Genomic DNA, 24,524 nt, shown 5'->3' on the forward strand with positions numbered 1-24,524 from the left:
CCCCGACATCCCTTCCAGCAACCCTCGGTTTGTTCTCTGTATTTAAAAATCTCTTGTAGTTTGCCTCCCGCTCTGTTTTTATCTTATTGTATTTTTTCTTCTCTTCCCCTGTGTTTGTGAGTTTTGTTTCTTACATTCCATCTGTAAGTGAATATCATAATATTTGTCTTTCTCTGACTGACTTTTTTCACTTAACATAATACATTCTATCTAGTTCCATCCATGTTGTTGCAAATGGCAAGATTTCATTATTTTTTATTACCAGGTAATATTCCATTGTATATGTAGGCCACTTTTTTTTTTTTTTAATCCATTCATCAGTCAATGGACACTTGGGCTCTTTCCACAATTTGGCTCTTGTTGATAGTGCTGCTATAAACATTGGGGTACATGTGTCCCTTCAAATCAGCATTTTTTTATCCTTTGGATAAATATCTAGTAGTGCAATTGTCAGGTCATAGGGTAGATTTGTTTTTAATTTTTTGAGGAACTTCCATACTGTTTTCCAGAGTGGCTGTGCCACTTTGCATTCTCACCAATAGTGCAAAAGTGTGTTCCCCTTTCTCTGCATCCTCACCAACATCTGTTGTTTCTTGAGTTGTTAATTTTAGTCCTTCTGACAGGTGTGAGTTGGCATCTCATTGTGGTTTTGATTTGTATTTCCCTGATGATGAGTGATGTTGAGCATCTTTTCATGTATCTGTTAGCCATCTGGATGTCTTCTTTGGAAAGTGTCTATTTATGTCTTCTGTCTGCTTCTTCACTGGATTATTTGTTTTTGGGTGTTGATGTTGATAAATTCTTTATAGATTTTGGATACTAAGCCTTATCAGATATGTCATTTACAAATATTTCTCCCATTAGTAAGGTTGCCTCTTAGTTTTGATGATTGCTTTCTTCGCTGTGTAGAAGCTTTTTATCTTGATGAAGTCCCAGTAGTTCATTTTTTGCTTTTGTTTCCCTTGCCTCCAGAGACATGTCTAGTAAGAAGTTTCTGTGGCCAAGGTCAAAGAGGTTGCTTCCTGTTTTCTCCTCTAGGATTTTGATGGTTTCCTATCTAAAATTTAAGTCTTTCATCCATTTTGAATTTATTTTTGTGTATCGTATAAGAAAGTAGTCCAGGTTCATTCTTCTGCACGTCGCTGTCCAGTTTCCCCAGCATCATTTGCTGAAGAGACTGTCTTTTTTCCATTGGATATTCTTTTCCACTTTATTGAAGATTAGTTGGCCATACATTTGTGGGTCCATTTCTGGGTTCTCTATTCTGTTCCATTGATGTCTGTGTCTGTTTTTGTGTCAATACCATACTTTCCTGATGATTACAGGTTTGTAATACAGTTGGAGTCCGGATTTGTGATGCCTCCAGCTTTGTTTTTCAACATTACTTTAGCTGTTCGGGGTCTTTTCTGATCCCATAGAAATTTTAGAATTGTTCGTTCTAGCTTTGTGAAGAATGCTGGTGTTATTTTGATAGGGATTGCATTGAGTGTGTAGATTGCTTTGAGTAGTATAGATATTTTAACAATATTTGTTCTTCTAATCCACGAACATAGAATGTTTTCCATTTCTTTGTGCTTCAGTTTCTTTCATAAGCTTTAAATCATATATATGTTGTAAATATTAGAGAGTATTAAAATATCCAGTGCCATGCAGTTAAGAAGAAATTAATATTAACATTTGAGACTATATTTTTCACTATTCTCCCTCCCATATTCCACATTTCCCATATTCTAATCATTTCAATATATATTAAGCCAATTTTTTATTTTTGGTAATTTCTGTCTCTTCTAAATGTTTGGTATTGTAAGAAACACTTTTGTAAAGACCTTTTTACCTGCACAGCAATGCACACAATGATTGCTCTCTTTAGGTTTAAAAGTCCCAGAAGTGTAATGACTGGAGCAAAGGTGACGAGCTCTTTTAATGTGTTTGATGTGTATTAAACACTCATAAAGCTTGAACCAACATATACCCTGCTAGCGTATAGACAGTGCTTTTATCAGAGAATTTTCACCAAATCTGGACATTGTCACTTGAAAAACAAAAAAAATTTCTGCAAAACAATGCACAAGTTTTCTTTGTTTAAATTTACTTTTCTTTGAGATTGCATTTGAGATCAAACTGTTTTCCCTACTTTATCTTTTTCTTACTTCATTTCTTCTTGTGCCTAAATGTGCCTACTAGATTACAAGTAACAATGGCTGCTTCACAAGTTATTGCTAAGGATGAAACTGCACAGGCTATGTAAAATCAGCACCACGGCCAGCATATAATAGGAGCTCAGTAAATGTGAGTTGAAGTAGAAACCGAATGGCATGTTAATTAAAATCAAAATATTCTTTTCAACAGATGATTCTGCTGCAGAGAGCTTTAATGGCAATGAGACTCTGGGGCACAGTTCAATTGCTTCAGGGGGAACACACAGCAGGGATATGGGTGACTCCAATGGCGATGGCAAAACTGGGCTGGAGCAGGACGAGCAGCCACTGAACCTGAGTGACAGCCCCCTCTCCGCTCAGCTGACTTCGGAATACAGAATAGATGACCACAGCAGTAATGGAAAAAACAAATATAAGAATCTTCTGATTTCTGACCTCAAGATGGAACAAGAGACGAGAGAAAATGGAAGCAAGGTAAGGTCATGTTACGATTTTCAGAGATTTTGAGTTTGTCATGAAGGTCAGAAAGAAACACGTATTTACACAAGAGATGAAGATTATTTTCGCTAAAAATATTTTAAACAAATCCTAATAATACGCTGCCAAGACATTTAGAAGCATAGATATCATGTGTCCACATGAGCAATAATTTTCCCGAATAACAGTGAGCAGAATGAATAGTGTTTCGAGCAAAGCTGTTGGTGTTTTCATACATGGTGAAATCACGTGATTTAATGTTTCTCCTTCATATAATCTTCTCATGGATCTGTCTCTGGGAGTTTGTGGAGCTTATACCTGAAAATATAGCCCTGAGAACACAATTACAGACCTTAAAAAGATCACTTCTAGTTTCTACTAGAATGGATAGGTAGACACAATAATAAAAGTTTCAATTAGACTCTCAAGTTTGCTTTAGAGACCCAGGGACTTCAGTTAGTAATTTACTCCCCATACCTGGGAGAAACGTAAGTGTCAGTGTTCTGGATGAAATATGCAGATTAAATAACTACTGCAACACATAATCTATCACACGCTGTATTATACAAAAGACACAAACGTGTTTCAGACATATCTAAATTTCTAGATGCTTTATAGCAAAATAAATTATAATCCTCCCCATTCCCAATTGATTTATTATTTTATTTTTATTTCTTGGTCCTTCTGTTTTTATCTCTTTATCTTCACACCTGTTTTCAGAAATACTGCCCATTCTTTTTTTGTTTTTATTTAAATTCCAGTTAATATACAGTGTAATATTTCAAGAGTACAATATAGTCATTCAACACTTCCATACATCACCTGGTGCTCATCACAAGTGCCCTCCTTAATCCCCATCACCTCTTTCACCCATCTTCCCCCCCACCTTCCCCTCTGTAACCGTCAGTTTGTCCTGATTGATTTAGTAAAAAAAAATAAAGTTCACATTTCCACCGGTTTGAAATAATGCATGCTGGTGACTTTTGCTCTATAATTTTTCAAGGTATACTTTTGACCACATGAGGATTTTTATGGAATGTACATTTTGACTCCTTCCTCCCCTACCCTCTTATAAATTAGAGTTGAAGAACTGATCTTTTGACATAGCAAAATGTCTTAATTTGGATTAATTTGTGAATTTGCTGAGGCACTGTACTTCCTAAATTGGCTCCATTCAGATCCTCTTGCTTGCCTGAGGGTATGTTGTTTCATCCTCTTTTAAGCAAGTCACTATACATCATCAGACACTTAAACACTTCTGCCTGAGGGAGGCTGCTGCAACTTTTGCTGGGGTAAATGTGCAAATATTCTCCCCTATGGTTTAAAGCCAAATCACTCAAACACAAATGATTTTATATTCACTAGCATGATCATGATCTGAATCAAAGTTACATTTTACAGAACAAAATAGCCTTTGAATTCTCAGGCCATCTGCAACATCCGTCCAGTCTTCATAAAACTTAAATGATTATGAATGTCCTTTTTATGCTATGTATCTGTTGAATATTTTTCTAAAATTACTCAGTGGTTTGCTCTTCTGTTCCTTAACCCCTTATCCATTATAATGATAGGAACTATGCTCATTGGAAACACATTGTTCCACATTTTAAACAGTGAAGTTACTTTTCTACTCTATTAAAATGAAGTTGCGAAAAGCACAGATTGTTTGGGTTGTATGTGAGGAGTAAGATGAGAAGTGGGCCTGGGGAGGAGACCTTCCTAAGGAACCTAAAGTTTAATGGTTTGGTAAAGGAATAACAGTTCCAAGGGCCGACTGAGGAGTAGCCAGAGAGGCAGAAAAACAATCAGAGGGGTATATAGTGAATGGAAGCTAAGGGTAATATACCTTTCAAGAAAGAGTTGTCAGCGCTGATGGGCAATGCTGATATATCAAATAAGGTAAATACAGAAAATAATTGGATTTGTGTGAACAGTTTTGGAGCACTTTGAGAACAGAATCCAGAGGGACTCTTTGTTCGCTTCTTCAAAGATTGAGGGATATTAAATACCTGTCATACTTGCATTAATGGAGTAGGTAGCAGAGACAACTCAAAGAGAGGACTCTTTATTCATAAAACCTTTGATGAATAGTTTTGGCACAAAAGGGTGCATATACAGAGAAAAGTTTCTTAGTAAAACTATAGGCAAGTATCTATTTCTGTGTTAGAACATTGGGAATTGAAAGTAAGAAAATACTATTTCTATTGAAGTAATAAAGAGGGCTTCCTAGAGAAAGTAAATCTTGAACTTTGAAGGAAATGTAAGATTACCATTTTTTTCAGAAGGGATCTCCTTTTGGACATTGTGAAGGCCCTGGAACGCACAGGAAAGATGAGTTGGTCTCACAGGTTAGGGAACCATTGCCTATTTGGAGCTAGGTAGGACTTAATAACATCGTACTTGAGGAAGAACACAGTATCATTATTCAAGATAGACTATTTGCCACCAATAAATTTATTCACTGAATATTTACTGAGGGACTCCTACATGCAAGGCACTGTTGTAGGAAGCAAAAACATGGAAGTGAGCGAACTAGGGTCCTATTCCCTCAAAAGCTTAAAGTCTATCAGGAAAGAGAGGCAAACCATTGATTATAATCAGATTCCATAAGTAATATTATGGGCATATGGCAGGGTGAAGTGAGAGATGAAAAGTAGTGCACCCATGGGGCTATAATGTTCTTAAGGAAGACTTTGGAGAGAGGTTGATGCTAGGGATGAATGCAAAGTGTAAGTAGAAGCTATTTAGACGGGGAGGATTATTTATGGTAGAACATATTTGGAGGCATAGAACCACAGGAGAGCATACTTGTCATGGAGATTTGCAAGGAGCTTAGCATGGCCACAGTAGAGAATATGTGTGGAGAAATGGAGTATAGAGTGGCTCCATCAATAAGAGCTTTATAGGCTAGTTCAAGGACTTTGGACCGTATCCCATAGGTAAGCTTAGCATGATAAAGTTGTGGTCAGCTTGGAATTTTAGGAAGATTATCTTGTCTACATAAACAGGGTAAACAGGATAGGGACTAGAAAGTATAAAAAAGACAGAAAACTGGTTATAAGCTATTGTGGCATTCCAGGAAGAAAGTGATGTAGGAATATATATATATATATATATATATATATATATATATATATATATATATATATATAGGATACATGAATATAGGAATACATATGAATATAGGAATATATATATATATATACAACCTATGGAGCCCGGCTCCATAGGTTGTATATTGCCAAACTCCTGGGAATGTCTTTCACATAGACTACAGTATGAATAGCCTCTTTATACATCCCAGTAGGATATAAATTCTATGACCATAAAAATGATACCTACCATGGGTGCCTAAGTGGCTCAGTCGGTTAACCATCTGACTTCAGCTCGGGTCATGATCTCACGGTCAGTGGGTTTGAGCCCCATGTTGGGCTCTGTGCTGACAGCTCAGAGCCCGGAGCCTGCTTTGGATTCTGTCTCTCCCTCTCGCTTTCTCTGCCCCTCCCCCACTCACACTCTGTCTCTCTCTCTCTCTCTCAAAAATGAATAAATGTTAAAAAGAAATTGAAGAAAAAGAATGATATCTATATTATTTACTGAGATATGTCCAGCACCTGGCTTAATATCTGGTACATAGTAGCTTCTCAAATATTTTGAAGAAATGAAGTTTGATCGAATGTGGGAAGTGGAGCAGAGAACATTCTAGAATGACTCCAGGCTTATTGGCTTGGTTGCCTAGGTAGATGGTGATTCCATTTACCAAGATGCAGAAAGAGAAACATTTGAAGAAGTAGTTTTTTGATAAATAAGGTTTACCATGCCTATGCAGTATCCACTGGATATATTTAATAGGCATCAGGGATATATGTGTCAGCTCAGAAGAAATGTCCAGATTGGAGAAAGAGACACATGAAAGGTTTTAGAGCAGAAGTGCAGCTTAAAGCTGTTGTGGTTGACCGGATGACCTCAGAAGAGCATAGAGCGAAGAGAGGAGAGGATCAAAACATATCAACCTGGAGAATAGCACATCAAAAACAAGTGGCATAAAAGGAGCTTGTGGATGAACATAAAACCAAAGGAGAAAATGAAGGCAACCAGATAAGGAGATGTTTTAGAAGCCAACGTGTGGGGCAATTTCAAAATTTATATGTAGCCAAATGGAGTAACGGTTAGGAGAAGTGATATAGGTCTAAACCCAGATGATACTCGGAAAGTTAATGCTAAGAGTTGAAGTCAGAACACATGGCACAAGAAGAAGCCGAATTAGTAGGGAAGTGGATTGGAGACATTTTTAGAGGCTGGATAGGAAAACTAAATCATTTTAATTGTAAAGGAGACTGTGCCTGGAATTTTGTTTTAGGAATTCTTGTTGCAATGCAAATTTGTATGCAGAGTGCCCTGGGTTCCTGGCTTTGGATCAATACTTGCTCTACCTGAGGCTATCTGGTGAACTTCATCCTAAGGGTTTATCACTCATATGTTCAGTTAGTACTACTACTTGTAGTCCTTAGAAATGTCCCAGTACTTGGGGCGCCTGGGTGGCGCATTCGATTAAGCGTCCGACTTCAGCCAGGTCACGATCTCGCGGTCCGTGAGTTCGAGCCCCGCGTCAGGCTCTGGGCTGATGGCTCAGAGCCTGGAGCCTGTTTCCGATTCTGTGTCTCCCTCTCTCTCTGACCCTCCCCCGTTCATGCTCTGTCTCTCTCTGTCCCAAAAATAAATAAATGTTGAAAAAAAAATTAAAAAAAAAAAAAAAAGAAATGTCCCAGTACTTTTGTACAAATTTATAAAGTGACAGTACCAATTTTTTCTTCCAGTATTTTTCAGTCTAGCCTCTGTTCTGCCTTGAAGGAATATTAAAGTTTAATTATATAGCATCTTTGAGAAGCGTAGATTGCTGTGAGTTTGATATTGACCTATTTTACAATTTTATTGTGAATAATACCAAACAAAAATAATTACAAAGCATTTAAAAACCTGAACACTGAATAGAAATGCTTAAAAAGAATAGCTGAGCTGGACTATGCCATTTACTGATTGCTTATTATTATGCAAATTCAGTCACTAGACTAACAAATCTTATTAACCAATCTAAAGAATAAATACATTGCATTGAAAACTTTTAGGTGATATATATTTTCTGCTTGCAGATGCCCATATGTTTAGAGGACAACAAGTAACATTAGAACTCAGAAGGAAGTAGAAATGTTGATTAAAGCCTTGGAAAATGAGACTCATGAGGAAGTGTCAAGGAACAATTTAGATAGGGGAAGACAGGCTAAGAAGACACAAATTTGGATATAAATATGTTTAAAATTATTAAGTGAATAAAAACAAAACTTGAACTCTAATGGAGAGAAATATGTAACTTAAAAACACTATCATTGACTTTTGTTTTGTTTTTTTCTCTTTTTTCTTTTAGTATCTGTGACCTAGCTGAATTATACTTAATATGGTAAAATATTCTGAATCAACCTCCCCAAAGAATAATATTTCAAGTAGTAACTGTGGTAGGAGGGTGACTATTATTTGAAGGTTAATGTGTCACTGTGGATACTGCATATTAGGTTTGGTTTTGGGCTCAGTTCCCAAGACCCTTCAATCTTCACTTTATTAAAATAATATTTTTTCCCCAAAATGGTCCATGTGACATTTTTTCAATGAATCTTTAAGTTCTTACCAAAATGGATATTACCATTCAAATTAAAGTTTATAAAATATTTATCATAATTACCACTAATAATTGCTATGCAATTTTATTTAGGCACGATGAATGGAAGTAGCACATTTTTTGAAATATCTCTTTGTAATATTGAGGTGTAATGAGATTGCCTTTTAAAGCATAAGAGCCATGGATTTACTTTTGGAACAGTATTATCTTGGTCTTTGTTGTGTAGGTATTCCAGCTCGTTGTTGCTTTAATTTGATGATTTTCAATATCTAGCTTCTTGGTTGTTGTATAAAGATTTGGGCACAGACCTTCCTCAGAGTAGAAACAGCAGTATGTATTCAACAAATGTTCCTCATATATGCTAGGAACTGTTCTGGGTGCTAAAAAAAAAAAAAAACACAAAAAAACACAAAAGGTCTCTGTCATTAAGAACTCACCAGAAAGGTAGACACAGAAGTAAATAAGTGTGTTATAATATGGAAATTAATTGATATGTAGATGTGCCTTCTAGGCTTACTAACTATGTCTTGGAAAGTTTCCCCAGTTAATTTTTAATGGTTACATAGGAGATAGCTACTTGTTGAAAAGGGAGTAGGAAATTCTCAAAGAACACACCATTAAATTAAGACCTAGAAATGTTGAGGACTGAAGTGGTGAGAGAGAAGTCCGGAGAGGTAGTTCAGGGCATCAGATGAGTTCAGGCTATAGATACACTGTTAAAGTTTGAACTTCACTCTATAGTTCACAGGGAACTTCCTAGGATGTAGGCTAGGAAAATATCATGGTCAGATTGTGTTTGGGGGTAGATCATTGTGGCATCTTTGTTACAAGATGACTTGAAGTGGCATGGAAAGGGAAGAAGCTGCTAACAGGATGAGGTACTGCCATAGTGAGGTGATGGTAGGGATGGGAAAGAGAGCAAAGACTTAAGAGATATTTAGAATGTTAAATGGGTGGAATTGGGAGTTTGATTAGGCAAGTGATGGAGGGCATGAAAGAAACGAAGAGCCAGAAAATAACCGATATATCAGTTCTGATATTTGGATGTCACGTCAACTCTAACAATGAGGAACACTTGTGTAATGTTTCATATTCATAACTCAGACTAACTCCGTGTGGTAAGGAAAGAAAGTATAATTATCAGCCTTACTTAAACATAAGGGCATAAAATCCAATGGATGCTAAGCTATTTAATATTAATTATGCAGTTAGTTAAGTGATAGAGCCTACTATTGAACCCAGGTCTTCTGACTTTGCAGCCTTGTGCTTTTCACTATACCCGCACACTGGTTGATGTTTGTAGGACTAGTTACTCTATGGACCATATAGTGACTATGTTAAGCAAGCTATCCAGAAAGGCAGATATTTAAAACAATTAGTGGATAATTCCTTGGTAAGTGGCACATATTTACAGTGGCATTTATTATACAGATATTTGTTTTGCTCTTCTATATGGATTATTTTACAAAATAAAAATAATATACTAGGTGCCTCTATTGGAAAACTAAGCATGTAGCCATTTGTTGCTTTCATGCACAAATGTAAATAAATGGATAGTAGTGGGTCCTTAAAAGCCCTAAGGTAAATTTTAGACTTACTTTTTTTACTGCCAATTTAAAATGACGTCTTCATGTATTTTACCTAGAGACATATATATATATATATATATATATATATATGTATAGATATATAGAGAGAGTATGTATGTGTTTCATATTTTACATGAGTTACATGGGCTTCATTTCTTCTCATTATTGGACACATTTTTTCCTTCTGTCTCTGTGGATCTTTTTTAAATCAAAAGATATACAAGAAGAATATAATATATGATTTTTTGTAGTGTCTATCATATTTTCAACCTAAATTTAAATGTGTATAGTGCTTTTGCACTATATAAAATATAGTATATTATGTATACCATGTAAAATATATGTAAAACATATACATATATTAAAAATATGTGCCTTATTCAGGAACTGTTAAATTAACTCTCTGTAGAATAATATAATTTTTCAAACTGCTTCATTTTATAGATGAAGCAATTGAAACGCATTCAAGTGACTCCTAACACGCAAATCAGTGTCCTTCTGAATCATTATGCTGTCATGGTTACCAGTGAATATGTTTATATTCTTGATATGTTATTAAGGAAGAGAAAGGGTAAAGTCAACATATGTGAATATCTATGCATGATCCAGTCTATGTTTGCTCATTTCACATTTGTTATGTTAACAGAATGAAGAAGACAAGGGGCTTCTAAAATTTATACCCTGAAATGTGCAAAGGGTGGTTGATTTTAATTCCCCATATGCAGCAAAAAATACATTTTAGGTTCCTTTTTAAACGTATGAGTTCATTTGGTTCAATACAAAATCTCAACTGATCCTTCAGCCATCAATGCTATGTATTGATAAGTAATCTGGTTAGAGTAATATGCGACATTTTTGGCCAAAATAGAAAACAATGAAAACTGACCAACTATTGTCTTTGTCTTTATTTAATGATTAATCAATAGCTCAAAAAGAAATAGGAATTGTTTCTTGTATGCTTTTGTGTTCAATGTTTTTTTGGTTAGGGGGTGGGTTTTTTGTTTTGTTTTGTATGTGTGTTTGTTTTATATTTGTATTCTGTCATTTGGAATAAGATACAAGGGTTAAAAATATCATTAGGTCCATGGGTATTTTGAGAATGGTAGAGGAACTCTGAGAGAACTATAGTTAATATACCCATAAGTAATTCATACGTGTCTCAGAATAGTTGGTATTACCGAGACTCATTGAGACACTGATATTGACCCAAATTTGGTGAAAGAAGAAAAGAAGAAAATCAATACCAGAGACCAAGAGTAATACATTCTAATTTGCCTCAATATAATAAATTTCCATTGTTTTTGTTAATATTAAATATGTGATGAATATTAAAGTATATTCCTGAAAGCAGTTATCTGTAATCTTGTTATTAGTATGATTTAAAAAAATATTGTGAAATGGAGATCTTGGGTTTATTTGGAGTCAAAAGGATAAGATGGAGGAGAGTTTAAAGAAAAGGATTAAGTAATAAAAAGTCATAAACTTTCGTCCCAAGGAATAATAATGAAAAGTAACCTTACTGAGTTCTTACCATGTATCAGGCACTATTCTAAAACTCACTCATGTAGTCCTCACATAACCCAATGGACGTAGCTCTGTTATTATTCCCATTTTTACAGATGGGAGAACTAAGACCCAATGATATTATGATTATGATTACACTAAGAATTTCTAGAATTTGGACTTAAACCCCCCAAAGTTTGGCCCACATTTCAGCCATGCAATTTAAGTTGAGATCATGGGGAAAGGCCTGAAAATGATCAACAGCAAATTTAACTTGATGCTGAGACCCCCAGCTGCTATTTTATGGCTCATAATTACTCCTTGATCAGAAGCCACTCTGATCAACTCTGTGACTTGGAGCAAGTCTTTACCTTATAAGCCTGAATACTTCATTAGTTACAGTGGGATAATAATACTTAACCTATAGGCAATTGGGGCAATCAAATAAGACTGTATGCATTTTTATATAAGTAGATAATAAATGGAATTGCTGTAGTGGTTGTTATTGCCTCAAGTTTGGGGCTTAGCTGAGTCTTGCAAAAATGTTTTCAACTCATAATATTTATTTGGGAAGTTGAATGTCCATTTTTAATAGCCTACCAAGTACTTACTGAGACTGGCAATTTGGAGAAGCATATTACTTTATTTCATCTAGTAAATACTACTGTCTTTTATTCCTCTCTTTATCCCTTCTTCCTTCCTTATTTCCTTTTAGTTACACCTGTTTTCCAGGAGTCTGGAATATATAATACATTCCCAGAGGTGTTTTATAGGCATTTATTCTAGGACCTATTTCTGTGAATATATAACAGGTACTCATAGAAATAGATCCTAGATTCCTTGCAATTTCTGCTTGTTAAAATCTTCCTGACCCTGTTGGAATCTGTCCAACTCAAATGTCACTTCCTTTATAGCATCTATCATGATTACCTCAGCTGGGGGGGGGGTGGGCAGGGACATTTTTTTTTTTTTCCTGAAATCCTAGGGAAAAAGATCCATGAGGAATAAGGACAAGGTGGCTTGATGGTAAATTGTACAAGTGGTGGATTTTATGGCCACACCCTAAAGTGATTTACATGCATAAAGCTTACTCCTTACAAAATGTTTGTTGAACAAAAATATGCAATGATGTGGGAATACATCATATTGATCTCATCTCACCCATTTTCTTATACCAACACTTTCTTCACATTGCCACCTGACTTCCCCCAACTTCCCACTATGTAGCTGACTCTTAACTTAATCTGGAATATGAATACTATCTCAGGTAATAGGTATATAATCTTATTTCTCTTGGCTTTAGATTCTCATTTGAATATTTCACCATAAATAGTGACTTAATTGAATATAATACTAAAAACAAACAACAAAAGCAAAAATCAACAAATGGGGTTGTGTCAAATTTTAAAACTTCTGGACCACAAAGGAGACAACCAAAATGAAAAGGCAACCTAGAGAATGGGAGAAAAATTTTTCAAACCTTATATTGGTAAAAGGTTAATATCCAAAATATATGAAGAGTGCATAACAACTCAGTAACAAAAAACATCAGATTTAAAAGGGGCAGAGTAAGTAAATAGGTATATTTCCAAAGAAGTCATCCAAATGGCCAACAAGTACATGAAAGATGCTCAACATCACTTATCATTGGGAAAATGGAAATCAAAACCACACTGAGATATTATCACACATCTGTTAGAATGCCTATCATCAAGAAGACAAAAGATTATAAGTATTGGAGAGAGTGGAGAAAAAGGAATCCTTGTACAATGTTGGTGGGAATGTAAATTGGTTCAGCCACTATAGAAAATAATATGAGAGTTTTTAAAAAAAAATTAAAAATAGATCAGGAATTCCAGTATTAATCAGGAATTAATCAGGAATTAATCAGGATCAGTATTAATCAGGAATTCCACTTCTAGGTATGTATCTACAAGAAATGAAAACAGGGTGTCACAGATATACTCCCAAGTTTATTACAGCATTATTCACAACCTAAGTGCATATCAATTGATGAATAGAAAAATAGGATGTGATATATACAGATGAATATAAATATATAAATATATAGGATGAATGGATAATAGGATATGACCATATATATAATATCCTCTATATATTAATTATATATATATATATACACACACATATATATACACACACACACACACACACACATATATATATATATATATATACATATATATATAGAGAGAATATTATTCACCCATGAGAAAGGACATTTTGCTGTTTGCAGTATGGATGGAACTTGAGGACATTATGCTAAGTGAGATAAGTCAGACAAATACTATGATATATCACTTACATGTGGGATCTAAAAAAAAATTAGAATTCCAAACTTGTAAAAACAGAAAATAAGATGGTGTTTACCAGCGGTGGGGGATGGACAATGGGACAGATGTTGTTTCAGGGTACAAATTTGCAACAAGTAGTAAATAAGTCTTAGAGATCTAATGTATAGTATAGTGAATATAGACAATACAATCATATTATAATAATCAAACTTGCTGAGAGACTTGATCTTAATTATTACCATCACTGAAAAGTAATGATAATTATGCAGTAGGATAGAGGTGCTAATTGTTGCTATAATGGCAATCATATTGCTATATATGAATGTATCAAATTAACACGTATACACCTTAAATTTACACAACGTTGTATGTCAAATATATTTCAATTAACAAAAAACCAGCAACTTAAATGGATTGGATTTCCAATATGGTAATTAATGAGGATAGCATCATTGCAGACAGGTAAAGGAGATACTTGGAGGTTTATGAGGTCTTGTTATTCTCATGTGTGCGCACTAAATATAAAGACAATTGATTGTTTTTAAATTGGTTTTGCTTTGGTGTTTCAGGCAATATTTTGAAGACTTAATTTTCTTAGAGTAGTTTTAGGTCCACAGAAAAATTCAGAGGAAGGTACAGAAACTCCCCGTATGTGCCTTGCTCCCACACATGCATACGCTTCCCCAGTAACATTCCCTACCAGAGTAGTACATTTATTAAAATTGATGATTCTATATCGATACCATCATAATCACCCAAAGTCCATAGTTTACCTTAGGGCGCACTCTTGGTATTGTACATTATATGGTTTTGGACAAATGTATAGTGACATGTGTACATCACTGTGGTGTCACAAAGAGAGCTTTCACTACCTTTAAAAATCCTCTGTGCTCCCCCTATTTATCCTTTAACCAGTTTAAAGCAAAATTAAAAAATTAATGTTTATTTCTGAGACAGAGGGAGACAAAGCAGGAGTGGGGGAGGGGCAGAGAGAGCGGGAGACACAGAATCCAAAGCAGGCTCCAGGCTCTGAGCTGTCAGCACAGACCCCGACATGGGGCTTGAACTCACAGACTGTGAGATCATGACCTGAGTCCAAGTCGGACGTCCAACCGACTGAGCCACCCAGGTGCCCCAAAAGCAAATTTTTAAAGACCAAAATTAACCAGTGATACTTATGTCTACATTTTTATGAAGTGAGATATTATTCCTAGTGTTAGCCTTCTCATCAGAGATGCCTCTGTAACACTGAAAAGCTCAACAAAACTAGTATTATTTGAGGAAATCACCTCTGGGTCAGAGTTGTCCCAGTCATCAACTGTTCCTCAGTTCCTGTATAAGCAGGGTTCCTGCCAGTGACTGTGGGTGCTATAGACTTGCTTCTGAAAGAGCTACCACATAAACAAAAACAAAAGGTAAAAATAGATGAATGTCAATCATTATGTACAAAACTGTTGGCGAAAACACAAAGTAGGCAATTAAAGATGGTTTCATAGAGGAAAGAGTTTGCGTGAACCCAAAGAATAAGGATAGTCATGATGAGAGAAGTTTGAGGAGGTGCAAAGGGAAGAGTAAAGTCACAAATGTAAGACGTTCACCAAAATGACCTAGAAGCAAATAGCCATGGGTTTGGATGGACTAAGGATGCATGAAGGCATATTGGGGGGGGGGATATTTTCCAGGGCCAGTCCTGATACACTACTTGATTTATGTCCTTGAGCATGGAGAACCATGGAAAGTTATAAGCATGAGAGTGATGCAGCGATCATGATCTTGGGCAGGAGGATGGATGGATGTTTCAGCACTTCATGGAATAGTTTGAGGATATGAGAGACCGGAGGTCCAGAGAACTTTTCCAAGGGAGAGGTACGAGCAGTGCCAGTTTTTTTGAGTTTACAGAGTTTCAGGTGCTAGAGGGTCAGTTAGGCATGAGTGGATGACAGGTGGAAATGTGAAGCCAACAGAGAGGAGAAAGACTAAGGAAGAAAGAAGCAGGGGCCACCTGCTGTGTAAACAGGAAGCCAGGCAGGAAGTGGCCAGCCAGCAGACCCAAGCCTTTCTCTACTGGCTGAAAGAAGAGAAAGCAGTGAGGATGGATGGATGTGAAACTGACAGAGAGGCAGAAAACAGAGAACCTGGCTCATCCAGTCCCAGGGTACAAGAAAGGGTGGTGATGGATCATTTTGGGTATAGAGGAGAAGGAAAAATGAAAGAAACCTTTGACTTGGATGTCCCCAGAGACCATCCAGAAGGCAGTTTCACTTGAGTGGTGAGAACAAAAGCACATTTCAAGGAACTGAGGGATGATACAATACATGGTTTCCTCAGAAAAAGACATGTATAGTAAAACAGTTCATTGGCTTTGTGTGTTTTTTTAAAAAAATTCAAGGTGGTTACAGTAATAGTATTATGGAAATTAAATATAAGTTTAAATTGATATTTTAACACAGTATCTTAACACTGACTTTTCATCTGAATTTAGGAAATAATTTTGGGTACCAATTACATACTGAACACCGGGAATAAAGAAATGTAAAGAGGTTGGTGCTCCAGGAGCATCAAGAAAAAGAGGGAGAGTCGGGGCGCCTGGGTGGCGCAGTCGGTTAAGCGTCCGACTTCAGCCAGGTCACAATCTCGCGGTCTGTGAGTTCGAGCCCCGCGTCGGGCTCTGGGCTGATGGCTCAGAGCCTGGAGCCTGTTTCTGATTCTGTGTCTCCCTCTCTCTCTGCCCCTCACCCGTTCATGCTCTGTCTCTCTCTGTCCCAAAAATAAATAAAAAAACGTTGAAAAAAAAAATTTAAAAAAAAAAGAAAAAGAAAAAGAGGGAGACATTAAACACATTACAGTGTGACAGTCCACCACGTGCAGTCATTTAGGATTGTAAACCAGCCACACGTATAAGAGAATGACTCACTTTATTGAGATGAGTGGCGGGAATGAAAGTTTGGGGGGAACAGAAAAGATTTTTTTTTCTGAAAAAAATCTCGCCTTACCTGGATCTTAAAAGAAAAATAGTTTCCAACCAGAAAAGGGAAGAAAGATGGTTCAGATCTCTGCAACTGACTAAATTGGGTGGGTTCTAAGAAATTAACTCAAATTTAACTCAATTTACTAACTCATAAAGTGAGGGAGTCATCTTTATTGCTAAACGATCCTTCGTTTAGTCATCAACAAGTATTTGCTATTTACTATGTGCCAAGCGCTGAGTTAAGTGCTAGGCATTTGGCAAATGCAATGAGAATCAAGTGGGGAAAAAAAAAACTATTACAAAATATTTTATTTGGGCTCAGGACAAAATGAAAAGGATCTGTCATTATTCGTAATAGGAATGTAAGTGAATGAAACAATGCAGGAAGTTAAGGAAATGATAAGCAGCCAGTGGTGCTAAAGAATAGGAAGAATGTATAGTACACCTGAGATGATAGGTGGTTGGGCTGAGCTTCGGACCAGAGGAGAGGCAGGAAAGAGATGAGACAGGAGCCAGATCATGAAGGATCTCTGAAGGGTTTGAACTTTATATTACAGGGAAAGGGAACAAGAAGAGGATTTTTCAGCAGGGACAAGATGTGATTCCATTTGCATTTTAGAAGGCCAAATAGTATGCTCTTCTAATTCACTAAGGTGTTTAATATGATCGAAGTACTAGATTTGCAAAGTTGACAAGTAATCTTGATTCTATCTGTTGAACGAGCATGTGCTGAGGATCTGCTGTTTGCCAGGCATCATTCTGAGCTCTGAGGATGCAGAAATGAATAAAATGCGTTCTGCTCTAAAAGAAATCCAGCCCATTGAGTGAGGCAGTTGTATACATAGATAATTGCCTATAGTAGAACACATGCAATAATAAAGATATGTGCTGGGCATGAAAGTTTCACAACACTGGAAAACATCAATAAAGACCAAAAGATAATCATATACTTTAACATTTGTTTGTAAGAAGTTCACAAATGGGTAGATTTCAAAAATGCCAAAAGAAAAATGTAAATTAAACTTATTTCTGCACCTCCTGAAAAAAATATTATTATGTAGGGACACAGAGAATGAGTATGACCGAGCTTTCTTGGAACTCCCCTTTTTGGAGAATAGGGATAATGTTTACTCCCATAGTATTTCACATAGGTTTGATAAATATAATTAAAGAATGTCTGTCTACATTAGGAAGGACTGATTCCAGGTTTTGACCTGAAATACAAAGCATGATCATTTCAAACATTAATTTTAATAAAGTGACAGTTGCTTCTTAATGAAACTTTCATTAAGGAACCATGTTTCCATGTCATGTAGTAACTTTTAATGAGTGAGAAAGTAAATGGGGATTGATTTACTATTTACTATTTGTACTGGTAGTTCTTATTTAACACTTATATTGGAGCTTATATTTAATATTACATTTTTAAAATCTGTTTTCCATTTTATACATCATTTACCATTTATTGATCCCCTCCTGTCAGCCAAGTATTATGTTGACAGTTATAAATGCAAGGGTGAAAAAGACAGAGGTGGTCCCTGTTTCGCAGAGGCTGGTTGGGTCAGGTTGTTCATCAGAGAGAAGTTGGAGGCAGGATAAGAGGACATGCTGAGGTAGGAGCACTAGGAGAGACATTGATTGGGATTTGGGGAGTCAGGACCTCCTTTGTGGAAGAAATAAACATCTAAGTAAGAAATTGAAGAATAAGTAGGAGCTAGACAAAAGAGAAGCCTTGTATTCTGTGCTGAAGGACTGGTTCCAGGCAGAGACTTAGAGGAAGACAGAGCATGGCAGGTTTGAGGAGCTAAAAGAACTTCAGTATGACAGGATTTTGGAGTGTAGGGGGACATAGTGGTAGAGATAAGTCTGAAAAAGTAAACAGAGCCATATTTCAAAATCTTTTGTAAATTACGTTTATTAATTTGGACAGTGTCACTATAGAAGTCATTAATTGGGCTAAGATCTTCATTTTTAGGATATGTTAGTCTGTTGAGTCTGAACCTGGATGAACCAAGGTAGAATCAAGATAATCTCCACTACCTTTGAAATAATCTAAAGAAGTGATTTTGGTGACCTGGTTTCTATCATGAAGACCTGGGTGGATGGTAGTGCACATCACTAAAGTAGGTCTCTGTGTAGATGTTGCTGTCCCCACAAAGCTGTTTGACATCCATTTTTGGGATTTTTGCCTTTCCTAGTTCACGCTCCCATAACACTCTTGGTTCCTCCTACTCCAGTGCCTAAGAAGTATGTTTAAATTTCAGCATTAGTGCTTAATACTCCCTCTGATGAAACCTGAGTTCCAGCCATTTTAATACTGTGTTTGAACATGAACTTCCTTCACTCAGAATATTCACTGTGTCTGCTTTCCTCATTCTACCCAATTTCAGCTCCCCAACTGCCCCCCGCAACCCTGCACACGCGCGTGTGTGCGCGTGAGCACACACACACACACACACACACACACACACACACACACACATACTTCTTTGACCTGGTGTACATCTATTACCTATGACTGGTTCAGGTATGTGAAATCTTCCCTGATAATAATGACTGTAACTAGCTTCTTCTGTCTCTTAGAACTGGTATATAGTTCTATACAAATTACATTAGATTCTGAATATAGGTTGTATATTTTTCTCCTATGTTGAACCAGAGAGGAAATGTACAATAAAACCTTGGTTTATGAGCATAATTCATTCTGGTAACATGCTTATAATCCAAAGCACTCATATATCAAAGCGAATTTCAAGAACCATTGGCTCAGTTGTGATCATGTGACATTCTGCTACTTGTTATGCAACACATCACTTGCTTATCAAATCAAGATTTATTAGAACTGTTTTCTAGTCTTGTGGAACACTTGCATAACAACTTACTCGTAATCCAAGGTTTTACTGTATATCATCCATCTCTGAGGCGTTAGCATTTAGTGCAATTTCTCACAAGTGTATATTGAATCAGACTGGCTGGAAGATGGCAAACTGTATGTTGTTCTTAGCTAATATTGTATGTATGCAAAGAAAAAATAAAGATGAGGGCAATTAGTAGGGATTATCTGATAGGAAGAATTGTAGTGAGATATGAGAGAATTTAGTTATCATCTACAATGCTAAAGAAGTAGTGCTTGGGAATATTAACTTTCTCAGGTATATTTAGGAAGAATTCAAGTAAAAATATTGAAGTGTATCTTGCTACGCTAAAAATAATTAAGCTTTCTGAACCATCTATCTTATAGTAACTAGGAATAACTGAACTAAAATAATTTTTGTGCTGACATTCTTTTTTTTTAATTTTTAATTATTTTATTTTATTTTTGAGAGAGAGAGAGAAAGAGACAGAATGCCAGCAGGGGAGGGGCAGAGAGAGGGAGACACAGAATCCCAAGCAGGCTCCAGGCTCCAAGCTGTAAGCACAGAGCCGGACATGGGACTCCAACCCATGAACCGCGAGATCATGACCTAAGCCAAAGTCGGATGCTTAACTGACTGAGCCACCCAGGCACCCCTGTGCTGACATTCTTGGCCTGCCTATTCTTGTCCTAATTTATAAAGTCAAAAAAGGTATTTTTTTCTTTAAATTTAGCTCATTATTTTTTCTGTGAGGACTTTACATTTCCTAATTTAAGTTCTTTACATTGTGTTTTAGCTATATTTTTTATATTCAGGTTTATAGTTCCTTAATATTAGGAGATAAATTCAGTATCAAATCACATTCTCCCTCAAAGCCATTGTTGAATTTTAAGAACTTCTTTATTATGACAGCATTGTCACTATTACTGAGTAGAGAAAATAGAAATTAGCATTCCATCATGTCTGCGGAGGAGTTTCTGGGCACTGAGAATGATATAGATATTATCTTTCCCCCCAAAAGGAGCACACATTGTCAAATATTCACACTGTCTTGAATTTTAACCCCTTGGGATTCTATGATTTAATTTGGATATCATGCCAAATCTGAAGCGTGTTCTCGGGACTTTCAGATTTTGATCCAATTATGGTGGCAGATCTCTCCCTATTTTCTCTTATCAAGACTGAGACAGGCTGACATATTCAACAAAAATTTTGCCAGAGATTAGTGGAAAATAAAGAAATAGTAATAGGAAAAAAATACTAGTATAAAAGCCAATATCTGGAGGGCAAGTATGTATAATGTTTTGTTTGTAGTTGAAACCTAAGTACCCAGCACACTGTTGAGATCAACATTAAATATAGTCTATGTTTTAAACAAATTCTGGAATTGAGTTAATCTACAGTAATTATCAAAGATCTGGCTGTATTTTACAGGCACTTTTGCCTGGTTTCTTGGTCTTCCAGCAATTGGCCAACTATTGAGCAGGTTGACTTGAGGGGCCATACTATAGTTTTGGAATTGTATTATTTATGGACAGTCAGATTAAATACCAAATGCCTGATCATGTCTCCAAAACTATTTCTTATCTACCTAATTTACATTTCTTGCCTGAGAGATGTTCTAGCCATTATGGCAATTGAATTATCTTTATCCTATAATGAAAGATAGATTTGACTTTTTGTTTTAGTTGTAAATACTTGGTAGTAACTGCTTGGTCCAGAGATACATTTTGCCCAGGTTCAGTAGAAAAAATGATCAATTAAAAGGTGTGTCCTGAGCATGGGTTAGGAGAGTAGGAGCATCTTTGCCAGTCCTGAGATAACCATATTCAGCTTAAAATTATCATCATCATCTGACTCTGAAACATCTGGTTTCAGTTCACATACCTACATCACGCTCACCACACTCAAGATAATTATCAACAATCATTAATCTATAATGATAAGTCCATAATAACACTAGTTAGTAAACATTACTCAGAGTTGCCCTAGACAATTCTCAGATATTTTTTTGTTTTATAGTATATTTCTTAGTGTGTCATATCCATAGTAAATATGTAGAACTCTTATGCCTATTAAGACACAATAAGATAAAAGGAAAATTAGCATTTTCTAAATCAGTTTCTAAAAAAAATGATGAGGGAATATGTACTTATTTAAATTCTCTGTGATTAATTTTTTTTATTTGAGTATAGTTGACACACAATGTTAGATCAGTTTAAGTTGTAAAACCTAGTGATTCAGTTTCTCTACACATTATGGTATGATCGTGACAAGTGTAGCCACCATCTGTCACTGTACAATGCCAGCACAGTATTGACCATGTTTTCCATCTTGTGTCTTTTATTCCCATGCCTTATTTATTCCATAACTGGAAGCCTGTGTGAAACCAAGAGGTGGCTTTTTGAAAACATAAACAAAATTGAAAAATTTTTAGCTTCTCTAAGAAAAACAAAGAGAAGACTCAAAATCTGAAAGAAGAAACATTACAACTTATACTACAGCATTTCTCTGATACCAAAGCCAAATAAGAACATTATAAGAAAAGGAAACTACGGGCCAATATCCCTGATAGATGCAAATATTTTCAACTAAATATTAGCAAAATGAATTCAACAGCACATTGAAAGGATCATACACCACAATCAAGTGAGATGTATCCTTGAGATAGAAGGTTGGTTCAATATATACAAATCAACAAATGTGTTATATCACATCAGTGGAATGAAAGATAAAAATAATATGATAATCTCAATAGATGCAAAAAAAGCATTTGACAAAAAACCCATTCATTATAAAATTGCTCAACAAATTGGGTATATAAGGAACATACCTGAACATAATAAAAGAGCATATATGACACACATACAGCTAACGTCATACTCAACAGTGAAAATTTGAGAGCTTTCCCCCTAAATTACAACAAGACAAGGGTACTGATTTTACCACTTCTCTTCAACATAGTACTGGAAGTCTAGCTGGAGCAATCAGGGAAGAAAAAGAAGTAAGAAGCATCCAAATCAGAAAGGAGGAAGTAAACTTCTTTTTTTTTTAAAGACGACATGATCTTAGATGTAGGAATGCTAAATGCTCCACCAAAAAACTTTGAATTCAGTGAATTCAGTAAAGATGCAGATACAATGTTTACATAGAGCAATTATTGTATTTCTATACACTAACAGCAAAATAACTAAAAATAAAACAATCCCATTTATAATAGCATCAAAAATGGTTAAATATTTACAAATATATTTAACTATGGAGGTGAAAGATCCATACACTGAAAACTATAATACATTGATGAAAGAAATTGAAGACACAAATAAATGGAAATATATTCTGTGTTTGTGGAAGAGAAAAATCAGTGTTGTTAACATGATCATACTACCTAAAACCATGTATAGATTCAAAGCAATCTCTATCAAAATTCCAGTGGCATTTTTCACAAACATAGGGAAAAAAGATATTATAAAATGTGAATGGAACCCAAAAGACTGAATAGGTAAAGCAATCATAAGGAAGAAGAAAACTGGAGGTATCACACTTCCTTTTTTCAAACTAGACTACAAAGTTATAGTAATCAAAACAGTATGTTACTGGAATAAAAGAGATGTAGATCAATGAAACAAAATCAAAAGGCCAGAAATAAACTCCATATATATGGTCAATTAATATTTGACAAGAAAGCTTATGCTTAATGAAGAAATGATATAGCTTCTTTAATAAATCATGCTGGGAAAACTGGACCATTGCATGCAGAAGAATAAAATTGGATCCCTATCTTATGCAACTCACAAAAATTAACTGCAAATGGTTAAAGACTTAAACATAAGATCCAAAACCATAAAATTCCTAAAAGAAAACAAGGGAAAAGCTATTTGACATTAGTCTTGGCAACAGTATTTTGGATATGACACAAAAAGCATAAGCAACAAAAGCAAAAATCATTGAATATTTCGATGTCAAACTAAAATGTTGCTTAACAGCAAAAGAAACAATCAACAAAATGAAAGGCAACATACAGAAAAATACTTGCCAATCATATATCTGATATGGGGTTTATATCCAGAATATATTTAAAAAAAAATCGTACAACTCAATAGTAAAACACAACCCCCCCCAAAAAAAGAGTAATAAGTGAGTAGAAAAACTGAATAGACTTTTCCCAAAGAAGATATACAAATGGCCAATGGGTACATGAAAAGATGTTCAACATCACTAACCATCAGGGAAATGCAGATCAAAACTACCATGAGATATTAGCTCCCATCTATTAGAATGGCTCTTATCAAAAAGACAAAAACTAACATGTGCTGGTAAAGATGTGAAGAAAAGGAAACCCTTGTGCACTGTTGGTAGAAATGTAAATTGATAGGGGCACCTGGGTGGCTCAGTCAGTTAAGCAACTGACTTTGGCTCAGATCATGATCTCACAGTTTGTGAGTTCGAGCCCTGCGTCAGGCTCTGTGCTGATGGCCTGGAGCCTGGAGCCTGCTTTGGATTCTGTGTCTCCCTCTCTCTCTGCCCCTGCTCATGCTCTGTCTCTCTTGCTCTCAAAAATAAATAAACATTAAAAAAATTTTTTAAAAAAGAATGTAAATTGATAAAACCATTATGGAAAACGGTATGGGAGTTTCTCAGAAAGTTAAAAATAGAACTACCATGTGATCCTGCAATTCCACTTCTAGGTATATATCCAAAGGAAATAAAATCAGGATCTTGAAGAGATATCTACACTCCCATATTCACTGCAGCATTATTCACAATAGCAAAGATAATAAAAGAACCTAAGGGTCTGTCAACATATGAATGGATAAAGACGGTATGTCTGTATATAAGTACATATGTATAATTGAGCCATGAGAAAGAAGGAAATTCTGCCACTTGTAGCAAATGTATGATATCATTTATTTAAAAAGCCCAGCTCATAGAAACAGACAGTAGAATCATGGTTAACAAGGGCTGGGGTTCAGGGAAATGGAGAGAT

The 24,524-nt window shown here is 35.7% G+C and overlaps 1 protein-coding gene across 6 annotated transcripts in view; it reads left to right on the top strand.

The window, feature by feature from the left end:
- Positions 1-24,524, top strand: part of NOL4 (nucleolar protein 4) — a 442,954-nt gene that overhangs the window by 218,706 nt on the left and 199,724 nt on the right. For all 6 annotated transcript variants that reach the window (XM_047087053.1, XM_047087052.1, XM_047087055.1 and 3 more), the window contains one exon: positions 2,350-2,633. In XM_047087053.1, the coding sequence (XP_046943009.1) occupies positions 2,350-2,633 (284 nt within the window). The remainder of the gene's footprint in view (positions 1-2,349; positions 2,634-24,524) is intronic.

This window comes from Lynx rufus, unplaced genomic scaffold (genome assembly GCF_022079265.1).
Source record: "Lynx rufus isolate CCGP_SWC_20201006 ecotype Redwood Valley unplaced genomic scaffold, mLynRuf1.p SCAF_22, whole genome shotgun sequence".
Classification (NCBI taxonomy): Eukaryota; Metazoa; Chordata; class Mammalia; order Carnivora; family Felidae; genus Lynx; species Lynx rufus.